General features: G+C 34.3%; 2 protein-coding genes across 2 annotated transcripts in view; one reads left to right on the forward strand and one right to left on the reverse strand.

Moving 5' to 3' along the window:
- The window catches only part of LOC142353890 (uncharacterized), a 37,950-nt gene extending 20,591 nt beyond the window's left edge, over positions 1–17,359 (forward strand). The window contains exon 3 of the mRNA XM_075406119.1: positions 16,267–17,359. Coding sequence (XP_075262234.1) covers positions 16,267–16,547 — 281 coding nt within the window. The 3' untranslated portion in view covers positions 16,548–17,359. The remainder of the gene's footprint in view (positions 1–16,266) is intronic.
- The window catches only part of LOC142353939 (ras-related protein Rab-18-B-like), a 476,381-nt gene that overhangs the window by 85,175 nt on the left and 366,678 nt on the right, over positions 1–24,528 (reverse strand). The window lies entirely within an intron of this gene.

Consider the following 24,528-nt stretch of genomic DNA (forward strand, 5'->3'; position numbering starts at 1 on the left):
TCAATAAATTAAGCCTGGCGAGTTCGTTACGAACTTCGTCCCGGTCTAATATTTTTGTTCTTTGTGCGTCTGATACATAATAGCTAGGTCGGTTTGCTCTAATGTAGTTGGTGTGTTGTGAACACCATTCTACTTGTTCTTTAATCATTCCTGCAACTGCGTATGCTTTAATCTCTACTGCTTGTGCTTTTGATAACAGTTGAACTTCTGTATTTGTCATATCTAAATCTAGTGGTTTAAATTTACATGTACTAATTTTGTTTAGTTCGTAGTATTTTACCTTCGTAATTTCCTCTGCGTCGCAATCGTAAGGTTCAATAAAAATATCTTGAGGTCCGATTGCTGAGCCATTTATGTTTTGTCCTGTTAATTCTATGTAATCTTGTTTTGTTTGACGTTTTTCTTTTTTATTGTTTAATTGGAATTTTTCTAGAATACTGTTTGTGAGATGTTCTCTATAGAAATTCCAGTTTCTTGTCCATTTATCAATAGCTATGTTCCACATTTCTTCATAGTCTGAACTGTTTTTAAAATTCTCTAATGCTGTGTTGTTATAAGTGTCTTTGGTTGAATTTGGGTCCATTGTTAGTTCTGTTTGATTATCAGATACGTTATTCATGAGTTTGTTGAAGTTTTTGCGTTCCATTGTATTTGGTGTATGTATTTTTATTTTGTTTTTATTTTTTATTTTACTGATATGGTTCTCCATTCTTTCGTTGAAGCGGTCTTTAATATGTTCTTTTAGTTTGTTTTGTATCTTATAGTGTGATTGTATTTGTGTATCTATTTTCATGTAAGTAAATATTATTATTATTATTAATATTAGTGTTATGGAATTTAATTGAAGCGGCATGTGTTCAATAATCCTGTATGAAGATTGTAAAATGTTGCAAAACCTAAAGTTTGTTAAGAATATCTGTCAAACTTATAAACAAAATCAATACAAATAAACGGTGCTGGTGTCGTTGTTGTTACTATAGGGGGTGTTGTTGCATGAAAAGGATGATTGAATATCGTGTCGTATTTAATCGTTGTATTAAATTTTAGTTCTAGAGATGGTGTTGCTAGAACTTCAAGTGCTGAATTTCGTTGGCGATGTGTTAGGTTTAAGGTATTTGTGAGTCTACTTCTTGGCCAATTTGTGAGAGTATCTCCAAGATTAGTTGGTCCGTATAATGGTGGAGGTGGATTCCAGGTCTTATGATCTAATGGAAAAAGATATGTATGGTCATTAGTTCTACTTAAAGTAGGGGGGTTTGGATTTAGTACTGGTGTTGCTCTAGTTCTACCGAGGTGACTTGATGCTAATCTCAATTCGGGTATAAATGATGCTGGTGAGAGTATTGTATTTCGTGGTGGTTGTAGAGAGTTTGTTACTTCTACTAGTGGTACGCTGACTGAGGTGTTCGAGGACGAAGATTGTTGTGATCTATTTGGTGTAGTGTTCGTACTTATCGTATTTTGAGGTGAAGTTGCTGACCAAACTGAACTATGTGGTGAGTGTATTGGTTGTACACGAAAATTGTCTTGTACGAAATTGAAATCTTGTCTTTGCTGAAATGTAGGTGGTAGAAATGGATTTGCTTTTAATTCAGATGATGTAGGTGTTGGGATAGTATTAACACTTGAATGATCGCTAGGTGAACTGATATTAAAATTATGTAGTGTTGGTGTTCGGCTTGGTGTTCCGGTTGGTGTTCCGGTTCGACTTTGTGGTTCTGATTGTCCGGCTTCTATGGGTCTTATTATATTTGATTCTATATCAGTAGAGTCGTATGAGACTAATGTAGAATCTTGTGTAGGAAATGAGAGTGATGTTCTACGTCTGCCTCTTAATAGGTGTCTAGTTTCTGTTCTCTCACGCCGTACTGTATACGGGTTTTCGTTTCTAGGATCTGTATCGTCTATCTCAGGCGATGTTGGTATATTTGTTAGATCTGTTACTTCGTTATGATGTGGTTGTTCTTGAGTATTGTTACGGTTACTATTATTATTTGATGACGCAATTTTTGCTGATTTTTAATTATTTAAGCTCCGGAACCAGGTCCGTGTGGTGGGATTTGCATATATGGTGGTGTTAATATCAGTACTGGTATTAGTTCTTGTTGTGGTTGGTGTGTTTGTGCTCCTATATTCGATATCCAAATTTCGTTATGTTGTAATCTTAAGTTTATTTGGTATATTACAATGTTTCCGTAAAATGGTGATTCTGCAGGAAATCCAATTTGTAGATAGAATTTTTGTGTATGTAACGTGTGATATATAAATTCTTCTATATCTGGGTTTGTATCAATTTTTATGGATTTATAAATGTTTCTATTAAACTTAAGCACATGCGTACTAGGAAAAAGATAACTATAGCAATTTTAATAAATTTAAATATTTCCAGTTCTACAATATCTATGTTTGTTTTACATATGTGGTATATATCAGGATGTATTTCGTGCATTGAATTATTGTACTGGTGGGCTTGCATATACTACTCTGCGATTTCTAATTACTTCATGTATTGTGACAATCGCTAGATACGTGGATATTACTACAATGCAAGGTACTAAGAAGATAGTGAGAAATAATATTATCTTATTTAATATTAAGTAGAGTGTTACTAATGTTTCTGAGAAATCAATTGTTGAAACTTATAAACGAGTGTTGATATTTGGAAAAGACTTTTCAATGCTGCACTGGAAAGTGACAGTTATTTTCTTGTGTAACCGACACTTAACGGTGTCGCACTAATTTGTATGAAATTGAAATTCACTGGTACACTACAATAACGATAATCGGTATCATATTATTTGTTAAGCTTTTAGTTTATCGTCTACCAGTTCAATAGCGTCTTTTTTACAAACAACTATGAAGACTTTGTTTATTTGTTAATATCAACACATGCATCTGTGTGTATTTGTTGTTCTAGTGTTTGGAATTCTGTAATAGTTTCGTTACAAGGTGTTATGTCTTTCAACAATTCAAAATGTTTTTCTCCCCAAAAGAGTTTTACTTCTTGTCCGGTTTCTGTTATTCCTTCAATTATGAATAAATAGTCTCTAGTTGAAGCTTTACAATCAGTTGTTGTGATACTGTCGTTGTCAAAATGTATATGACTATTTAAAGGAAATTTGAGCTGAGTAAAATTGTCTCTTTGTACTTTTATTTTTATACAAAGCTGGTTTTTGTTTAAAGAGTGCATAAACCCTGATGCTGCTAACATTGGTGGTTTTTCATCACAATGATATGTATAGCGTTGTATTAACCGCTCTGAAATGAAATTAAAGTAATTCAGTTTACCTGTGAGGTTGCGTTGTTGTGCAATTGAGTGTTGTAGATAAACTTGTATTCTGAAAAATGAATATTGAAAAATAGTTAATCTTCTTTTTCAAGTTTGATATTATAGAAACAAAAGAATTTTGTTGAGATAGAAAAAAAATTTTTTGAATGATTGAAAATAGAAAATTTTTGAAAGTTGAGAAAATTTTTGAATTGGGATATACAATTTCTGTTTTTCAGCTTAGCTGAAATTTTCACAATTTTTTCAAATTTTTCAAGTCAGTTTTGCAGTTGTGGATTGTACGAGGCAAAATCAGAATTGTGATTTTTACTTTCTTGTTTCTGGTTCTCTACAATGTTTCTGACATTTACATATCTTCCGTTTTTTATATTTTGGTTGTTAAGTTGTCAATTTTAATAATTACTAGGACTAATTAGAATGTTAGTTTCCGATTTCTTGAATCGGATTCACTTCTGAAATTCTCCAGATCTTTTTGTTCTCAAGATGTTGTTTATTCTTTGTAATTGGTGTATTTGTATGAAGTTTATTATATTTGATGGTAGTTGGCGTGTTACCATCATGGTATGTTATGGTAATTAGTCTGATGTTGGTGCCGACTTTGTCGTTGGCTTTTGTTTTGAAGTAGCTTCTTTTGATCATTGGCATGGTTCGTGGCGTCAGTTTTTACCAAGAGATTTGGTGCAAAAATGACTAGTTACTGAAAAGGTATTAGTGGTAATTGGATATGTTGTTGCAATCCTCTTCAATTTTGCAACTTTGCAATGTGAATTGGTAGTTGGTACTAATGGTACAAAATGATTTGTTTAAGAAGCATTGACGTAATTGAAATGTTCTTTCAACTACTAATGGTCTTGGTAAGACCAATCTTTTTGTAATCACCATCTGTCTATGGTGTTGGTAAATGTTAATTGGTCTGACATTTCACTTTTTGTTACTAATTGCGTTTGCAAAGAGACAGTGTGTCTCAGTGAATTGTTTAACATTCTTGTCATCTTCTTATGGATGTTGTCAATTTTTAAGTTTTCTTTCATTAATGATGTCTTTTATTTATGATGTCTTTGTTGGATTTTAGTGATTATCACTAATGAGTTATAGTTTCAGTTATCTCTAATTAGGTGGACTAATGATGTGTATGACGTTAGTTGAATGACGTTAGTTGATAACGTCCGCTTTTCACTAACGTCCGTATTTTCACTAACGTCCGTATTTTCACTAATGAGATGTATGACGTCCGTATTTGGTATGACGTGTGTATGTATGACGTATTCTGTTATTCTGTTCTGTGCAAAAAGGTGCACTGCGGGTTGACCGTTCATAGTATCGAAGGTCTATTTAGCCGAATGATTATATTTTGGTTCAAGTTTCATTTGGCCGAATGTCAGATAGCCGAATGTGTAATTATGGATGTAGTACGTGTATGTTAGGATTGTGAATGGGTATGTTATCCATTTATGAGGATATATATATATATATATATATATATATATAATATATATATATATATATATATATATATATATATATTCACAGATAACGTGTATGACGGTTAATGTGTATTTTAGATCCTGATGTGAGAGACTACTGGATGGCTGGTTGGAGATTACTGGATTAATGTTATTGCGTGTTATTACGAGGATTGTTATTACATTACATTCTGTTATTCTCGTTACATGACATCGAATTACATTGTTATTCTCATTACACTCTGAACAGAAGTTATTCTTTTGTTTAGGTGAACATATTCGTTTATTCGATACGTTACTCTATTTTTAGATGTGTTTCCTTTTATTAGTCCGTACTCGTTTTTTTTAGCTTCCGTTTCTGTTACTAGTTTTTATCATTTGTCCTGTTATTAATTATTTGTTGCTATTTTTTACTCTTTTCCTATCGTTGTTGTTTGTTATTTCTAGTCTCTCCTTTTTTATATTTATTAATGTGTGTGTGTATGTCGACTTCTTCAAAATATCTATTCCATTCCGTGAGGTGGATAGATCCTCAATCCTGATAGAAAGGATTTGACTACTTGTTCTCTGATTACTTGTTATTTGAATATTTGTTGTTTGTTTATTATTTACCGTTAATATCAATTATTTCGAAAAGTCTATTCCAGTTCTAAGCTTGTGAACATCAAATAAAATATACCATTTGTGTTCTGAATTTTTTGTTTTTGAATATTTGTTTATATGAGAAATATTTGTTTATATGAAAAATTTGTTTATATGAAAAATTAGGTTTCAAGGGCTACTATCAAAACCGATTTGTGTTAGAATATCCTGTATGGATATGTTTAATTTATTATTTGTTGTTTGAATCCCTGTTATTTGTTTTTATTGATGACAATGGTTGTCGATGACAATGGTTATCCACGAAAATGATTATCAATGGCAATAGCGGCTGTGTGTCTGAGTGAACGTTTACTATTTGATGGTTTGTCAGAGGATGTATCTCAGAAGATGTCAGATAATGTACGTGTAAACTTATAAAACAGTTTGATCGCCTTTATGTTTTTATATTTTGTTAATTTAGATGAAGTTTTCACTAAAAGGTGTTAGAATATTTGGTAATGATTGTTCCCAAAGATATTTGTGAAATTCGTGAAATTTTATAATCGGGGTTTATAACTTGTCCGAAAATTATGATTATGTATATATACCTCGGGGTATAATCTGTGCTATAGTTGGTTAGTGGTTAGGTGGTTAATAGCACCTTTTAGTACTATTTGTTTTTAACTCATTTCATGTCTTTTTGTAGTATGTTCTGTATTAATTTAGATATATTTATCGTTTTGTTTCTAATATTTTTAATTCTGCACACAAGGTTCGGGTTAGGTATGTGTGCCGGTAAACATAGTGAATGTACATAGGGATGTACATCGGAGTGTACACAGTGATAGATTTATTGTTGTAATGTGATAGATTTTTCGTAGTTCGTAGAGGGTATTCCGAATACTCTACGAGGATAATTTTTTTAAAATTGATTATATTAGATAGTATTGGAGCATTAAACGGTTACGAAATTTATCTAGTAGTTTTATTTATTAATGGTAGCTGTATGCACGGATTATCATAAAATGACTTTTGGTATAGTCTATCAAATGAAATGAATATTTTATAATGTTAGAGATTCACGAGTATGCGTGTAATATGATATTTACTAGTGGTGACAGTATTAGAGTGCGAGTATAAAAGTTGAGACTCCAGTCTATAGTGAGTTAATTTACGGTCCGTCTGTGTGTGAATCCGTTAATGTTGGCCGTTATAAATACATTGAATAGCGTTGTATTAATATGGGTTATTTATTTTAGTACGGATTGTTAATTTGTCAGTGTGAAATTGATTATTATTATTATTATTATTATTATTATTATTATTATTATTATTATTATTATTATTATTATTATTATTATTATTATTATTACTATTATTATTATTATTATTATTATTATTATTATTATTATTATTATTATTATTATTATTATTATTATTATTATTATTATTATTATTATTATTATTATTATTATTATTATTATTATTATTATTATTATTATTAATATTATTATTATTATAATTATTATTATTATTATTATTATTATTATTATTATTATTATTATTATTATTATTATTATTATTATAGTTAATTATTATTATTATTATGTATTATATTTCTTTTCGTTTAGTGTGTTAATAATATTTTCCTCTTACGAAGATTGTAACTATGGGTCTGTTGAGTGTCATTTTGTGCTATATGTTTTTTATGTGATGTTTGTATAGTAGGTTGTTTTAATATTGGAATTTCGTTCGTAAGTAAATAGTTTTGTAATTCTAGTTTAATATGTTTTTCTTTTGGATAATATGGTACGATATGATTTCTGTGTATTGTTATATATTCTTTATTGTTATTTTTCAATATGCATGTTGTTTCTGTAGGTTTATATATGATAAGGTATGGTCCTGTTTTTAGTGGTAGTAATTTATTAGATACGCCGTCAATTTGTTGATGATTAGTTACAAATACAAAAGTATTTTTCTCAAGTGGTTTAGCTGTGCGAAATCGTAGATTTATCTCATCTGTCAACTTTTTGCGGTTTTGAAGTATTTTTGTAATTGTACGATATGTATCATTGTAGTGTTTTTGTTTATCAAGGAACCATTTAGCAAATGTTCCTTTTTGTAACTTTGCTATTTTTGGATGGCTGAACTGTTTTTCCAAATGAGTATGTGCTGGTTGTGTGTTGCATGCACTTTTTTCCGTTGGGTTGCAATTTCCCATTTCGTCTGTTGTTGTTCCAAGTTTTATTTTTGTTGGTTTTCTTGGCTTTTGGTTGAAAACGACTTCATATGGTGACATATCTAATCGTGTTTGGTATTGAGTATTGTATGCATATGGAATGAACTTTGCTTTCCTTAACCAATTGTAATATTTCTCGTCTAATAATGTTCTGATAAATTGTCCGATTATTCTGTTTGTCCCTTCTACTAATCCGTTTGTCCAAGGTGCATATGTTGTACTTGGTTTAATCTTGATTTCAAAATAGTTACATAAATGTGTTAATTCTGTATTAATGTATTCTGATCCGTTATCGGAACGAATTTCTTCTGGTAATCCAAATTTCATAAACCAATGTTCAAATAATGCCGTAAATGCATAATGTGCATTATTTTTGGGTGCACACATAATTGTTACATAGTGTGAAAATGCATCTACTATTACAAAGATAAAATTGTTCTCTTCGGATGATGGCTGGATGGGTCCTTTTGTATCTATCATTATCATTTCATTAAAATATGATTTTGTTGGTGCTAATTGTTCTTTTTTACTTTTCGTTTTTGTGTTTGCCAATACTTTGTTTGTTTGGCATTGTATGCAATCTGCTATTAGGATTTTTATCCAGGTTGTTAAATTTGGAAAACAATATTTCTCCATTATGTTCCTTTTTGTTTTTTCAAGTCCTGTATGACCAACTGTGTCTGTGCAATGGTTTTCATTAAAAACACATAGTAGTAATGTTAACGGTAAGCATATTCTTTGGATTGTGCTTTTGTGAATTCTAATAATGATTTTAATTATTCCAGTTTTTTCGTCAATTACGATTGATTTAAACTTTCTATAGTATGCGAAAAGTCCTTTGTTTCCGCGTATGTCCATTGTTACTGAATGTGGTTTATTGTTATGTTTTTTCCACTTGTGATTTTTATGAAGTACTGGGTCTATGATTTGTGTTTCTCTAATGAGGTCTTCTGTGATTTTCGTTTTTTCATCATAGAAAACGTCTGTTATTTTTGTGTTATCGTAGTTATGTTCTTGTTTAACAGTGTTAATTAGTCTAAGGTATTCATCGTCATGGTGAACAGTGTATGGACTTTTTTGGTTTTTCTCAATAATCAAATCGTCTTTTTCTACAATTGGTGACTGCCAATTTTTTGTTTTCGGTTTGTATTTTGGTATTAAGTTCGTTTTTGACTCTGTGTTATACTTTTCGTATGAATTTGGGTGATATTCCTTCTTATCAATGTTGATTTCAAATTAGTTATTATGTATGTTAGCTGAAACTGGATAGTGTGTTTTTTCTTTATTGTCTTCATCTGTGTTATTACATATGCTGTATTTACATTCTAGGATATTTGCAAATGGTGTTTTTGCGAAAAAGAATTTTATGTTTTCCGGTATTTCTACTGTAATATCTCGTGTTTTAGTAAAATGTTCTTCATCTATTGTTCTGCTAAGAAGATCGGGTAGTGCTAGGTTTTTTCCTTCTGTCCAAATAATGTGTAAATTTGGAAAATTCATTAGTATAAGTTGAAATCTGTAAACTCTGTGATTCGGTTTATTCTTTTGCGTAAATAGATAGATTATTGGTTTGTGGTCTGTAAATAGAATAACTGGATGATTTGAACCTGTTAGTAGGAATTCATACTCCGTTAGGGCGAATATGATCGCTGAGCATTCTCTAATTAATGTAGATAATCGCATTTCAATTGGTGTGAAAAGTCTAGAGTTTGCTGATATTAATTCCATCTTCTTTTCAGTTGGATGCTGTTGTAATAATGCTGCTCCAATGCCTGTGTTGGATGCATCTGTTATGATGTAAAATGGTTTTTTAGTGTCTGGCATAGTTAATTCGAGTTTATATGTTATTGTTCTTTTCATTTGTTCAAAGATTGTTTGATGTTCTTTTGTCCATTTAAAGTCATTCTCTTTGGGTAAGAGATTATATAATGGTTGTAGTATTGGTTGCATACCATATACGTATTTCGCTAGAAAATTTATTATTCCCAAGTATCGTTGTAAAGCTTTCATACTCGTTGGTGGTTCCAGTTTTTGGAATCCATCAATCCGTGATGTAAGTGGCTTCACTTTTTTATCTTCAATTATATGTCCTAAGAATTTTACTTTCTTTAACATAAAATATGTTTTGTCGGGTGCTGCTTTGAGGTTTTCGTTTAGCAGTATTTTGTGATATTCTATCAATGTTTCGAACATTTGTTCATATGAATTTGTTTGGATAAAAATGTCATCTACGTATGTGATGACTGTTCCTTTTCTAATTAAAGGATATAGAAAGTGTGTTAATATTGATGCAAATGCTGCTGGTCCGATTGATATTCCGTAGAATAAGCGTTTAAAACAGTATTGTTCATTACGGATTGTAAAATTTGTATATCGCATTGTATCTTTGTCTAGTGGTATTTGGTTATATGCACTATTTAAATCTGCTGTTGTGAATATTGTTCCATTAATTCTTGTTAGGGCTACATCAACTGGTTCGATTGGCCAGTTACATTTGGATTCATCTATCATGCTGTTCAAGTATCTTGCATCTAGCACGATTTTTAGAGATTCGCCTTTTCGTAATATTATTTGGAATGTGTTCCCTGTTGATAGTTGTTCTTTGTTAACAGATGCGATGATGTCGTATTTTTTTTATATTTCTAATAGTTTTTGTATTCTTTCTCGAAGGTGTATCGGTACTTTGCTTATTCGTTGTTTTTTGAAAATTGCATCTTTTTTCATCGGTAGGTTCAATTTTACTTTTGTTTTTCCGACATCAAATTTTGTTGTTGCATATACTTGTTTGTATTGTAATATGATTGTTACTACTTTTTCAAACTCTTCTTGTGTTAAGTATGAATGTTGAAAATCAAACATTTGTATGAATTCTTTTTCTTGTTCTGAATATTTGTTAATATTAAATTTGCATTTAAAGTTTGATTTTCTTTCAAATGTTGCTACTTGTTCGATTGTTTCGCTTTCTTGTATGTTTAGTATTTCATTAATATCGTATTCACTTTCGTATGTTAGTTGATACAATGCTGTGAATTAGTCAATTGAGTTTGTTTGATATATTTCGTTATCTTGTTTTTGAAATGTAATATTTCTATTCATGAAACCAATTAAGCCTGTATTTATGGTTATTCTATGTCTATTTTTGTTAACTAGTAAAATGTCTATGAAGTACTCTTCATCTGCTGTGAAATCTTTTATATCTGTAAAAGATATGTTGTGATATTTGTTTATCGGTTCAAAATAAAAATGTGATTTATGAATTGTTTTTTCATTTGATTTTTTCATTTGTTTAAATATAGGGATTGGAAATGTTATGCTTTTATTTTGGTTCTGTTCGATATAAATTGTTTCTCTGTTAAATATTGGGTATAATCGAGAGTAATACGGGTAACCTTTTGTACTGTTCATATAGAATATAATGTCATTATCTAGGATTGTATTTGTATTTAATGTTAGTCTGTTTGTATTTACATTTACCGTTTCGATATATTCTTTGAAAAATGGGGTGCCTAGAATGTTATGATTGCATTGAGTTACATAGAAATGATTGTAAAAATTGTTTTGAGGTTTATTTCTGTTGTTTGAGATTCTATCTGGTGTGAGAGGTAATTTGGCTGTTCCGTATGTTTCTATTGTAGTGTTGTTCGCTGCAGTTAATGTTTTGTTTGCTTTTCCAATTGTTTTTCTGGGTTATTATATTTTATCTCATTCCAAGTATCTTCATTGCGTAAATTTAATGTTGCTCCTGAATCCAGTAGAAAATCAATTTCTAAAATTGGTTTTTGTTTAGTGAAGTCTTGTTCGAATTTATTACATTGATACGTCGGTAATATCCATGTAGGATTACTCTCTAATGTATTTATTAATGTATTGCATGTATCTTCGTTTGCGTTATAGAATTTATCTAGTATCTCTTGATCTTCGTCTGATGACTCTGATGTGTATTCGTATTCGTCAATTCCTGGTGGGTCATCGTTTTGTTTTTCTGACTTAATGCTATTTATTCTGTTTTTGTTGTTATTATTATTATATTTGTTTCCTTCATTTCGTCGTTCTGTAGAGTAATTTCTTTGATTTTGTTCTCTTTGTGATGAATATCTCCTGTCGTCTCTGTTATTGTTATTTGGGTAGTTTCTGTTATTGTTATTTGGGTAGTTACTACTTGAACGTTGTCTGAATCTATTATTTCTGTTTGAATCTCTGCTGTTATATCTTTGTCTGTTATTGTTATTGTAGTTATTATTTCTGTTATATGGTGATTGTTGTCTTGAGTTGTTTCTATCTGTATATCTTGAGCTTGATCTACTATTGTATCTGTTATGATTGTTATTTCTATTATCGCTGTTTCCTCTGCTTCTACTGTAATTGTTTCTATTATAACTTGTACTTCTGTTATTGTAATTATGTGCTTTTCGATATCCTTGATAATTCCTATTATCTCCAGGATTTACGTTGTTACTATAATTGTTTCTTGATTGTGATCTGTATGGGGTTCGACTTCGTGAATTGTTATATATCGGTGACGTTGGCAAAAATTGTCTTCCGTTAATATTATTTGAATCAATCTTTCTGTTTGGTAAGTTTTGATTATTTCTCATGTGACCATAAAATGATCCTTCTTTTGGTCGTGCTATGCTTTCTCGGCGTGGTCTTTTGAAGCATCTACCTTTATTATGTCCGTGTGAGCTGCTATAGCTACAAAACAATGCAAATTTTGGTCTTCCTTTGAAATTCTTTTTGTCATATGTATTATTAATTCCGTTAGGGACATTACATATTGTTCCTTCAAATTGTTCTAGATCGTTTTGGTTAAGTTCATTGATATTGTTACAGGCTATGTTCATTTGTTTTAGGTCATCATTTATATTACTCGTGCTCTGATAAACCTCATATAGTCGTTTGTGACTATTTGTTATAGTTCTTGTTAGATCCATCTGGTCTATTTTTTCTACCAATGCTTTGAATGGCATTTCCGGTTCTCTCGGCGTTTGCTTATGATTCGCATGCTTTTTTAATGCTGCTGTTTTTAGTTCGTTATCTAGACATCTAATAAATGTTTGGTTCATTACACTATTTCTGTAATCTTCTGTGTATAATGAGTATGCAGTTTTCACGAGAGTTTCTATTCTCAGTGCTAATGATCAGATGCTTTTGTAGTTGTTGTAATATTATTTTTGCTTGTTGTTTTGATTTTTCAGAATCGAACATATCTGAGAACTCTTTGCAGAATGTTTCCCAATCTAATTTTGTTTCGCTTGGAAGTGTTGAATACCATTTTTGTGCAGGTCCTTGTAGTGTATGTAATATTAAGGCTGCTCTTTTTACTTTCCATTGATGATGTCCAGGTTTGTTTACTGGTTCTATTCCGCTGCTAAATATCATTGCTGCAACTATACTATTTAAGTATTCTTCAACAGTGTAAGCTGGGTCTGTACCATCGAAAGGTCTTATTGTTGTTGGTACTGAACCACTGCTAATGCTTTGTTCTATTTGAGGTTCTTCGTTTATGCTCATTGATGTTAATTGTTTATAAAAAGGTAGAGGAGGTTCTGCTGCGGTTTTTTCTCTTTCTTCTGTTGTGATAGAATTGGTTCTTCTATTCCGATTTTCATGTTGTCGATTGTATTGTCTATTATTATTTGTATATTTTCGTTCGCAATATTGTCTATGTTTCTGTTATTGAATAATTGTTCTTTTTCTGTTCTGAAGTTTGTTTGTCTATTTATGTTATCTAGAGTTTTATCTAGTCTGTTGAATACCATTTCTAGTGCTTCTTCTTGTCTTTTTTCCATTCTTTTATTCATCTGTTGATATTTCATTTCTAGATCATCTATTAGTTTATTTGTGTGATTTGTTACTGTAGCTGTTATTTCGTTTCTTAGTTCCATGTAATTGTTTGTTGTCTCCAATATTGTTCGTGATAGTCTTGGTTGTCATTTAGAGAACTAATATAGGTATTGTTTCTATTATCTCTCATTGGATATTTCCGTCGAGCATTTTGGTTCACTGATGGTGGTAATTTAGTTTCAAATCTTATCTCCCTGTCTTCGGAATCTGAGATATCTATATCTTCGTCTATATTTTGTTGATTTCCAAATAAATTCGATGTTAATTGTTTATCAGGTTTTAGTGTTGATTTTTGTTTTGTTTGTAAGTTATTATTTATTTGAATGTCTTTAGGTGTTGATGTCGATGTTAGGCTTCTTGATAAGTTAAATGAAGAAGATCCTGTTTGAGTTTGATCCGTGATTTTTATATGATTTTGTAATCCTTCAATGAAGTTTATGCTATCGGAGCATATTTTTAATGTGCTTTCAAAATGTTCTGAAAAATGTTCGCTATTCCAAATGTTTTGTAGTTCGTCACATAGATGACTAACTTCCTCTGGAAATGTTTCTCCGAATTGGACTCGTTTTTCATTATTGTGTTCGAAGTTATCTAACCAAAATAGGAATGTGAATTCAGATACTATTTTTATTATATCTAATGTTGTTGTTTTGAAGTCTGATTTTAATTCAATTATTTTTGTTAGCCAATTGTTATAATTTTTTATATCGAATCTTAATTTGTCGTTCACTGACTGTATTTGTTGACGATGTTTGTTCAGGTATTCGGCTGTATTCCTTAGTATGTCGTACGTAGTGGATGTTATAGCTGTCAATTTTGTTTTATCTTGTGATTCCTCATGTCTTTTCAAGAATATTTTAAACATATCCGATAGTGATGTTTCATATTGGAAATTAAAAAATATCTTTTTATCTCCTTTTTCATCTGTTAGTGTAAATGCGTAGTGTTTGTTATGTTGATCTCTACCCAGTAGTTTTACTGGTAGGTAATGTACTAGATGGTTTCTATGTATGTTAATTTGTTGTATATGTTTTGTTTCTTTAAATAGATTGTTTTTCAAGTTTATTTTTATTCTGTAGATAATTTCACGATTCTCTTGTGGACAATCGTTAGCAATTGTAAATGGTATTAAGAAATTGCTAGTATATGTTTGTTCATTGTAGTTGTAAGCCATTTTAATGTTCTTTTTATTTGTTATGTTTACCAACAAATACTTATGTTTTCTTTTCGATGTTTTTTCTGTTTGTTTACCCAATTTAGTTCAGCACTGGTCGCACCAGATAAGACGTGTTCTGAGCTTACTTTTATTAGGCTACTTCCGGAACTGTCTTATGGTTGTCTCAAGAATAAGGTGTACTCTTAAGGCTTACCTGACTAACTAAAGTTCTATATCTCTAGTCTGTTACTCTTCTATCTGAGCTTCAGTAGACAGTGCAGGGGCCCCAATGCTAAAGTCTAATGTATATCTCAATACAAAACAAGAGCGGAGTAGAGAGAGAGAAATATACTTTATTATTATATCAGGTGGTTAACTGGTACTGACTAAATAATTTTCTCTTCTGAGAAGAGGGGTAAATGGGTAAACATCTAAAGGATAAAAAAAGGAAAAGATATTATTCCCTTTTTTATCCAATCAGGGAAAAGTATTTTCAGTCTTTATTTATTGAAATAATAAAGTCTTTCAAATAGTTCGTTCTGGAAGTCATATTTGACTCCACTATTTCAAGTCAAATTTTCATTTTATTCATGACTTTTTTACTCTGGTGATGAAATAAGCTACCACGGACATTCTGTTTTAAAAAAATTTTATCCAGAACATTCCCGACATAAAATGGTTGTCTTGTAGGATTCTGCACGAATAAATGGTCATCTTGCATTAACCTTGCAGAAAAAGTGTCATCTTGCAAAATTCTTTTAGAAAAATTGCTATATTGCAAGATTCTGGCAGCAGAAAGAATGCTTGTCGTGCATAATATAGGCAAAAAAGTGATCATCTTACAAGATTCTCACAGAAAAATGGTTATCTGTGTTGCAAGAATCTGGCAGAATTCTTGCAAGATTGTGCAAATCTTGCAATATTCTGAAAGATCTTAAATGACTGTCGTATGCCCTCGGCGAGTTGGTCTTTGCAAGTTGCTTCAGTAAATGCAATTTTTTCATTGAACGTAAACTTTCCGGATCGAGTTGATCAAATTTTCAGTACACGTAACTTTTTCGGGTAGAGTTATGAACTTTTTAAAACGTTTGGTTACCTAAAATTGTAATAGTTTTTGTTACGGCCTAAAAAGGAGTACTTTCTGTTTTCATTATCTTCTGATAAAAGCAGCTCTCGAGTTAAAACGAGCTATCAAATTAAAATTGCTACAGAAACTTTTTATCTTCGCATTTTTTAGTCGAATTTTCTTTTTATTCAAGACTTTTTTTACTCTGGCGATAAAAACAAGCTACCGCGGTCATTCACTTTAGTTTAATTCTAATCTTAAATGATTCAGCCAGAAAAATTATTGTCTTATGAGATTGTGGCAGAATAAATGGTTATCTTGCATTAACCTTGCAGAAAAATTGTTATCTTGAAAGATTCTTGTAGAAAAATTGTTGTATTGCAAGATTCTGGCAGAATGAATGAATGCTTGTCATGCATGATTCTGACAGAAAAATTATCAAATTACACGATTTTTGCAGAAAAATGGTTATCTTGCAATAATCTGGCACAAATCATGCAAGATTATGCAAAATCTTGCAAGTTTCTGATCATTCCAAATTGACTGTTGCATGCACTCTGTAAGTTGGTCTTTTCAAGTTGATTCAGTACACGTAAAATTTAACCCGCGATATGTTTCATTTAGCTGTAGCTTTGCCTTTGGGTCGCATCGTGCGACATTTCTCGGCCCTTGCAAAGATTGTGCGGGACGATAGTTTGTGCCGATTTATGATAAAACCAAATAACAGGAACGATACCAACAGCTTTGTCTTTGTGACCAGATTTATCACTCAACTTGAACTTATCCCTGACGGCGTTGATGTGGAATTGTGGCTATCTCGAATCATGGATAGCGGCTGCGATAGAAATTTGGCGGAAACGATACTGGCTATTACAATCGGAGTATTGAAAATTGGTAGCAAATAAAAACAAAAGAGCAGCGCTTGACTGGTTCAATCTGTCTTGTCGCCATCTTTAACTGAGTTCAAAAATTGAACACTCATTCGCTTTTAATGCAGTTTTGTGATTTTAAGAAACATTTGAGGTTGCGAGGTACCTTCGAAATTACTTAACTGAAATTGATAATGATCATGCTTGAATAAAAACGGATTTACAGATTTTAGAGACCTAGCAATCAAAGTATTTAGGGGCCAATATATCATCAGAGATACAAATAGTTCAAGTTGGAATTGGAAATATAAGTTAGCTATTGCTTTAGTCTCTCGATTCTTCTTAAATTATGTTGAATCATTGATTTCATTTCATGCTTCCAAGCTAGATTGAATATTATACCAATCTTTTCAACTGAAACACGTGAATAAAAAAATAGGATTCCATTCTCGTATATCTTTCTTAAATATATTGATAACCTGAATAATAGAATATAGCAGTTGTAAATTTTCCAATCATTTGTTTGCATTGATTTTGTTGGCTTCAATTCATCGTTCAAGCAATTTTTGCAACAATAAAGTTTAAAAAACCAACTTTTTGCAGTGAGTTGTAATTTAAAAAGTTCCATAATTATCACTGATAATTGTTAAAGTTAAAATCCCCAAATTTCAGACTAAACTTGTAAAAACTTCCAGTTTCGACCGTAGACAATATTTCAAGTTTAACAATTACAGTTGTGTTTTCATTGCTGTTGGATTGATGGCTGATTCTTCTGTTCAGTTGGTGCTATATCACGATGTATGTGAGGAATAAACAACTTGTAGAAAGAAATAATCTATGAACATTCAGATTTTTTAACTTGACAGAAAAAACTCAGGTTTTTAGGAACAAATTAGGTTGGAGTTTTTTTTCAGAATTGTGAAAAACATTTTTTTAATAATTATTTTGGAGAAAAAAGGCTTACTTTGTTGTTAAAAGATGAAAATTTTTGTTAAAACGTAGGATTAAATGCTCTCATTTGAAGTTATCTTGTCTAAAGCTAAAGATCTATTCATACACAGCAATTGAAACATAGGCAAAGTAAAATTGTAACTGCTGCTCTCCTATCAAAGTCAAAGAAAGCTTTACACCCCCAGTTCTTTTCAGCGGTTTCAAATGTATCCGGATATTGTGTTTTGCAGTTAACTTTTGTGAACTGTATTATCCGCTATATAAGTGCTTTGCACAAAGTTTCTCTTACTTAGGAAAGAAAGTTTCGAGAATATCCAAGTTATCTCTCTTTTCAATGCAAAGTTAAAACTGTAAAATCACTAATAAGATCTACAGAAACAAGACACGATCTTAAGCGGACAAGTAATTTACCGCTTAAGAAAATGTGCTTCAATACGCACTGTATGTCAGTTTAATGAGACAAAACTAACGAAATTCAGCTGATTTTTGGCAGTTTTTCAAGCTCTATTTATACTGCCGTACATGTCAAAATTGCATCTCAGAGTGGTTGTAGATCACTATGTTGTCAGGTTCTATGAATACATTGAGTTCGGGGTTCGGGATACCGTATACGGGGTCCTGCACTCTCTGAATTGGTACAAAAATCGCAAAATTCATCAAATACGGCTTACCAAGTTGTGTATTTCTTGCTCCGTTTGAGCTAAATTCATCTGACTTTGAACACTTGAATATGTGGCAATAAGAGAGTAGCTCGAGTTTGGGTTTCAGTTTAACTTCTTGTATGACGATTGTGTACTAATAATAGTTGCTAAACAAAAAGGTTGAACAAAAATAAAAAGTCCGTATGGCTTCGATGGAATGTAGCAATAAATTTTGCTCTTCATTCTATTCTAGCTTTAATATTTGAAATGGCCTTGAAGCGCTATTCACTTTGGATGTTAAATTAGTAAGCTCATCCACAACATTGCCGGCCCCGATTTCCATCGCGAAAACATCTTTTCCAGGTATTACTGGGGCGTGCTTCACCACTGGTCTCATGTACACTCCATCGTTTGTTCGAACTGTCGCTGATCGAATCACAACGTCAGACCCACCCATGGTCTCCGTAACTCGACCTAGTTTAAAATATCCACGTTCATCGCTGTCTTTGGTCAACCAAACAAGATCGCCTTCTTTAAGTGTTTTTTTCGCCTTAGATCGCCCATACGAAATCTGTCCCCTATGAGATTTGCATAACCTTGAGTTTGTCAAAAGAGTTTTCGATGATCCACAAATTCTTCTGCGCATGGTAGGCAAACGTTCCTGTTGCCAAGCACAAATTTATTGGGGGTCAATACCTTTAAGTTATTAACGTCTGAACTGACTGGAGTCAACGGTGTTGCATTCAATGTCTGCTCAACAATACACATCGTTGTTGAAAGAACGTTCTCGGTGACTGATCTGTTCCCCAACACTGCTTGCATTGCTTTCTTGCAACTTCTCAGCAGTAGTTCCCATACTCCTCCAAAGTGAGGGAGGTGCTGCGGGTAGGTTGAACATCCATCTGATTCCTCGTTGAATGAGACGTTCTTCGATCCCTTCTTTGTTCCATGCCGCAACGTACTCTGCAAACTCTCTTTCAGCTTCAACAAAGTTTATACCGTTGTCACTGATAATTGTACTTGGTTTGTCTCTTCGTGCAATAAATCTCATAATTGCATTGAGACAACGATCTGTGTCGAACTTGCCTAGGATTCACATCTAGGATACACTGCGTATGCCTTAGATACGTTCCGTATTCCTATGATTCACATCTTCTGTTGAACAATGTTTCTTACAAGCTCACTGCCCTCGTGTTGATTGTCTTTGTGCTCATTTCGTAAAAACAATCAATCGCATGACGTTTCCGATGTAACAATATTGGACGCTTTGCATTGAAGTCCAATTTACTTCTGCCTATTTTGCCATTGGCTCGAATAAATCCTTCTTCATCTAGAAAGGGTGAGAACTGTAAAATTTTGCTGCCTTTTGGAATTATCTTTTCAGCTTTAAGAGATTTCATCTCTTCAACAAACTGTTCTTGCTGTAGTAACTTGAAGATTGTTGCTTTTGCTTTTTCTCTTTCTTCAATGCTGCCTACGAATGTTGCTGTTTTGTATTTGTTCAATTCTCGCTGTACGTATGCCACTGTATTTACTAGTCTGTTAAAATTACTGAAACGTTCCCAATGAATTGCCGCTTTCTTCTCTTCAGACTGTATCATGAAAAGTGATGAGGGTATATTCTCCTCATCTGATGCAATTATTAGGTTCACTTGCTCCGGCCACTCACTCTCTGGTTGCTTCAACCAGGCCGGCCCTGTGAGCCACTCACTTCTCTTAAGTTCTTTGATGCTCTGGTGCCAATGTCCGCCGGGTTATTGATACCGCTCACAAGTTTCCACTGTTAAACATCAGTTGTGTCTAGTATATCAGCCACTCGATTGGCCACAAACACTTGTTATTTACGATGGGAACTGTGTATCCACTGCAATACTGTAGTTGAGTCTGACCAAAAAGTGCAACTAGTTATCTTCATTTCATGTTCCTTGACTATCTGTTTCTTCAACTTCACTGCCATGACTGCCACTTGCAACTCCAAATTAGGTATTCAAAGATGCCTCATCGATGCCTTTCTGCACTTTCAAATGACAAATGCTAAGTCAACTAAGCATTATTTTGGTTGTGAACTTAGATAGGCCACTGCACACATCGTGTCTTCAGATGCATCAGCAAACACATGAATTTCGGTTCTGTCCTTCTCTCTGTTGAAGTATTTTCTATCGATGCTTGTTTCAGCTACAATTGGAAGTTGTTGTTTCCATCTGAGGAAATCCTATTCTTAGCCAGGCTCCACTTCGCTGTCTCAATGTTGTCCGTTCTTAGTCCAGAAGCTTTTCAGTGGTCGACTTATGTGAACACTGAACGGAGCAAACAATCCGATGGGGTCGAATACTGAAGATACCAATGATAGAATTTTTCTCTGAGTTATAGGTGTTTCAACTTCCTTGTTCGTACCTCTGTACACTTGAAGGCTGTCATCAGTAACAGTCCATTGTAGCCCTAGTAGTTAAGTTCACTCCGTCTTGGGTTCCACTTCGACTTGCTTCGTGTTGCTGACTGATTTCAAGTCTTCTGGGATTGCTTGGGTGACTGCATCATTGTTGCTTATGCACTTCTTCAGTTCAAATCCATGTGAGAGAAGAGGATGTTGTTGATTGAAGACCTCAATTGCTTCTTCAGGGGTTTCTACTGATTTGATGAAAACGTTCATGAAGAAGTTGTTTTGTATTGCCTTTGCTGCAATTGGATACATTTCTTACTTGTGCAGTCCCACTCGCTTGAGAGCGTAGTTTAAACAAATTGGAGAACTCTAAGCTCCTAATACATGACGCTGATATTCGTATATCTGAACAAGTTCAATTATTTTTGGACGCCATAAGAACCTCAAGCAACCTCTATCCTGTTCGGGAACTTGCACCTTTAGGAACATTGATTCGATGTCTGCTGTCAGGGCTAGTGGTCCTTCACGGAATCTGAAAATTGTTCCAATCAATTCCTGCTAGTAAGTTTTATTTAGGCAAACTTCTTTGTATTTTGATGCGGCATTGCATACACGTCTTACTTTGCCGGGCTTATTCGGGTTTAGCACTGGATGTTGTGGCAAATACCATTGTTTCCCGAAGTTGCCTTTCACTTTGGACTCGTTGAATATCTTTACGAATCCTTTCTCTACATCTGTATCTATGGACTGTTGATATAAAGTCTTCAGGTTTGGGTCCCTTTGGAATCATCGCTCCAGTGAGTAAAGCTGACCCAAGGCTGAGTTGTAGTTCTTCGGTAGGTTTGGCTCTGGTTCACTCCACAGCACCACCACTTCGTATCGCTCGCCTGTGAACTTTGTCGTACTCTCTAGCATCTTCTGTTCCCGCAATTCCTTCTTAGACTGACTGACAAGGTTGATTTGGGAAGCATAGGTTTCTATGTCCCACCAGGTTTGAATATTCTCAGCCACTTTAACATCTTCAGTGAGGGCGAAATGACAAACATTTTGTCTTCTTTGCCAATCATGGGTCCACTGAATACCCATTCTAGCTCTGTTAAAACGGCGAAAGGTTCACTTCGGGTTTCTATCTTGTAGTCCAATGGGCGTGGTATATTATAGGCATCTTGACCAATGATGATGCCAACTTCCATCAAGTTGAAGCCTTCGTGGGGTAGAACACTCAAGTGATTGAAGCTTTGCTTCAGCTTGTTGTAGCTGTAGTTTGTGTTCCCCAACGAGATTGACGGATGTGCAAACCCTTCGATTGAATGCACCTTTGAATGTAGTCCCTTAATTTTGAGAGGAATCATTTCTGTCTTCAGGTCCTTTGTTCCGTGTATACCAGCTATGCAGAGCGTCACATCGGTGCCGTGGGCTCGTAATTTTTCTTGCACACTTTGATCGATGAATGAAACCACTGATCCATTATCGAGGAACGCATATCTGTTCAGCCTGTTGCTACCGCTCTGTATTGAGACAAGAACTATCTCAAGAAAACTAGTAACTTCGTTACTGTGGTTGATTGTTGATGGGCTTACGTTGACTGCGTGATAGCCCTCATTCATTTGGTTTTCTGAGAGTAGCAATCGGTTGTGATTCTTTTCTTGATACTGCACGCGTTGACTTTACAATCTTTGATTGCATATCCTTTGTCGAGACATCCGTAACATAAGCGTTGCTTCCTCACTGCTGCGTAGCGATCATTCACACTCATGTCCCTGAATAGTGGACAGTTCCGTATTTTATGAGTGCCATCAGCTAGTGGGCAGTGATCACTTTGCATTTGCCTGGTTTCATTCACATTCGAACTAGCGCTGAAGTTCGATGTTTTCGAGAACCGTTTGTCTCTATTTGTGCTTCTTCGGTCTTCTTCTCTTCGCTCTCCCTTGAAAGCTGAAAACCCTTCGTGCACGAATGCTATCCTTGATAGCGATTTGTCAATCATAATCAGATCAGGCCAATCTTCATCTTTATCATCAACATAGAACCACCACTTCTCTTTGAGAACTGGGGGTAGTTTATCTACTGCCATATATAGTGTCGAGCTTGACTGCAGAACACTCTTTGAGCACATTCACAAAGGTCAAGACAGTAACTGAGAAGCTGATCAGACCTGTTGAGTTGTGAGGTTTTAACTGAATTGCTTTGCGAAGACTCTCCAGTTGTGCATCAATGACCACATGAGGCCTTCCAAACTTCCTCTCCAAAATGCTCCATGCAAGACCATAGACTTGTCCAGAATAGCGCATTCCAGAGATTGCTCCTCTTGCCTTGCCTGTAAGTAGAGTCTTCAGATGGCTCATCTTCTCTGAGTCTGGTATTGGTCGTTGATCCACTGTTGCTATGAACATACGAGACCACTCCGGCCATTCGAGGGGGTTTCCATCGAACTTGTTCGACTTCAGCTTTGGAAGGCTCCTGCTTCTTGCTTACCCACTGTTGTATCGTAGTAGATTCATTCTGGGAAAAACGTCCCGGTCTTCAACACTGGAGGAACGGTCTCGTGAACTGCGATATCGTGAGAAGTGACTCTGCCTGTTCACTTTAGGGTTTCTTTTGAAGCGGGCTGTCGATGGCTCTGGCGTTAGAAGGTTGTTGATCCTGATGGCCCAGTCTGAGACATCTCTCTTCTTTGGGGTCCAGTTGAAGGGTGATTTGTCTCACGAACCAGTTGATTGGGAACGAGCATCATCGTTCTCTAATGCTGTTCTCTTCAATTTGCAATCTAGCTCGCGCTCTTCCTCCAGTAGTTGGTGGTCACTTGCTCCGGCCGCTCACTCTCTGGTTGCTTCAACCAGGCCGGCCCTGTGAGCCACTCACTTCTCTTAAGTTCTTTGATGCTCTGGTGCCAATGTCCACCGGGTTATTGATACCGCTCACAAGTTTCCACTGTTAAACATCAGTTGTGTCTAGTATATCAGCCACTCGATTGGCCACAAACACTTGTTGTTTACGATGGGAACTGTGTATCCACTGCAATACTGTTTTGAAGCGGGCTGTTGATCGCTCTGGCGTTAGAAGGTTGTCGATCCTGATGGCCCAGTCTGAGACATCTCTCTTCTTTGGGGTCCATTTGAAGGGTGATTTGTCTCAAGAACCAGTTGATTGGGAACGAGCATCATCGTTCTCTAATGCTGTTCTCTTCACTTTGCAATCTAGCTCGCGCTCTTCTTCCACTAGTTGGTGCTTGGTTTCCAGTTCCTTCATTTGCATTTCCAATTCTAGCCTCCTCCACTCGAACAGTGCCTGTTCCAGTCACATCTTGATTTTGAACTCGATATCGAATTTCTCCATCCTTTCCCTTCTCATTTGCTTAGCTGAAGATCCGAAACATTCTCCGTATCTTGTTTGCTTGCTGTTGCTCCATTTTGCACTGTTTGAGCAATTGGGTTGTCCGTTGGGTAGTTTTTGTCACTCGTGCTGTCGTTCACTGTTTGAGTTGTGTTGCTTTTCTCTGCATTCATTGCTGGTTGCGTGCCTTTGCTTATATATGCAAGCCAAAGATTAATTGCTTAGTTGACACTTTCTGGCTTATTTCAAATGTTCTTCAACGAAATTAGTTTGATAGGGCACAAGCTTGTTTCAACGCTGTAGTTGCTTGGGTATTTCTTCCCCTAGAAGGTGAACAGTCTGTTGGTAGAGGGCCTTTAGTTTGTTGGGTCGATCTGAATCTTCAATTATTTTGTAGGCAATCCCCTTTTTAGTGTTAACCTCTTCCACTAAATTTTGAAACGTCTTGTCGTACCTTTGAGCTGTTGACTGAAGCTCCTCTCTGCGTGATGTGATTGGATTGCCTGGTTGCTTTTTGCTTTTGCTTTGCTTGTTCATTTTTAGTTAGGTTAATTCTTCAACGCCTTTTGTGAATTGCACTCGCACCTATCGCTCTGCCTCACTGGTGTTGCGCTGTTGATTCGTTTGATTCTCTGTGACGGGTGCCTTCGGCACTCTCTTCATCAGATTGGACAGCAGTTTGCCTTCCACTGTCTTGTTCGGCGGACCATAT

Source organism: Convolutriloba macropyga, chromosome 15 (genome assembly GCF_964194025.1).
Source record: "Convolutriloba macropyga chromosome 15, txConMacr16.3, whole genome shotgun sequence".
Lineage (NCBI taxonomy): Eukaryota > Metazoa > Xenacoelomorpha > Acoela > Convolutidae > Convolutriloba > Convolutriloba macropyga.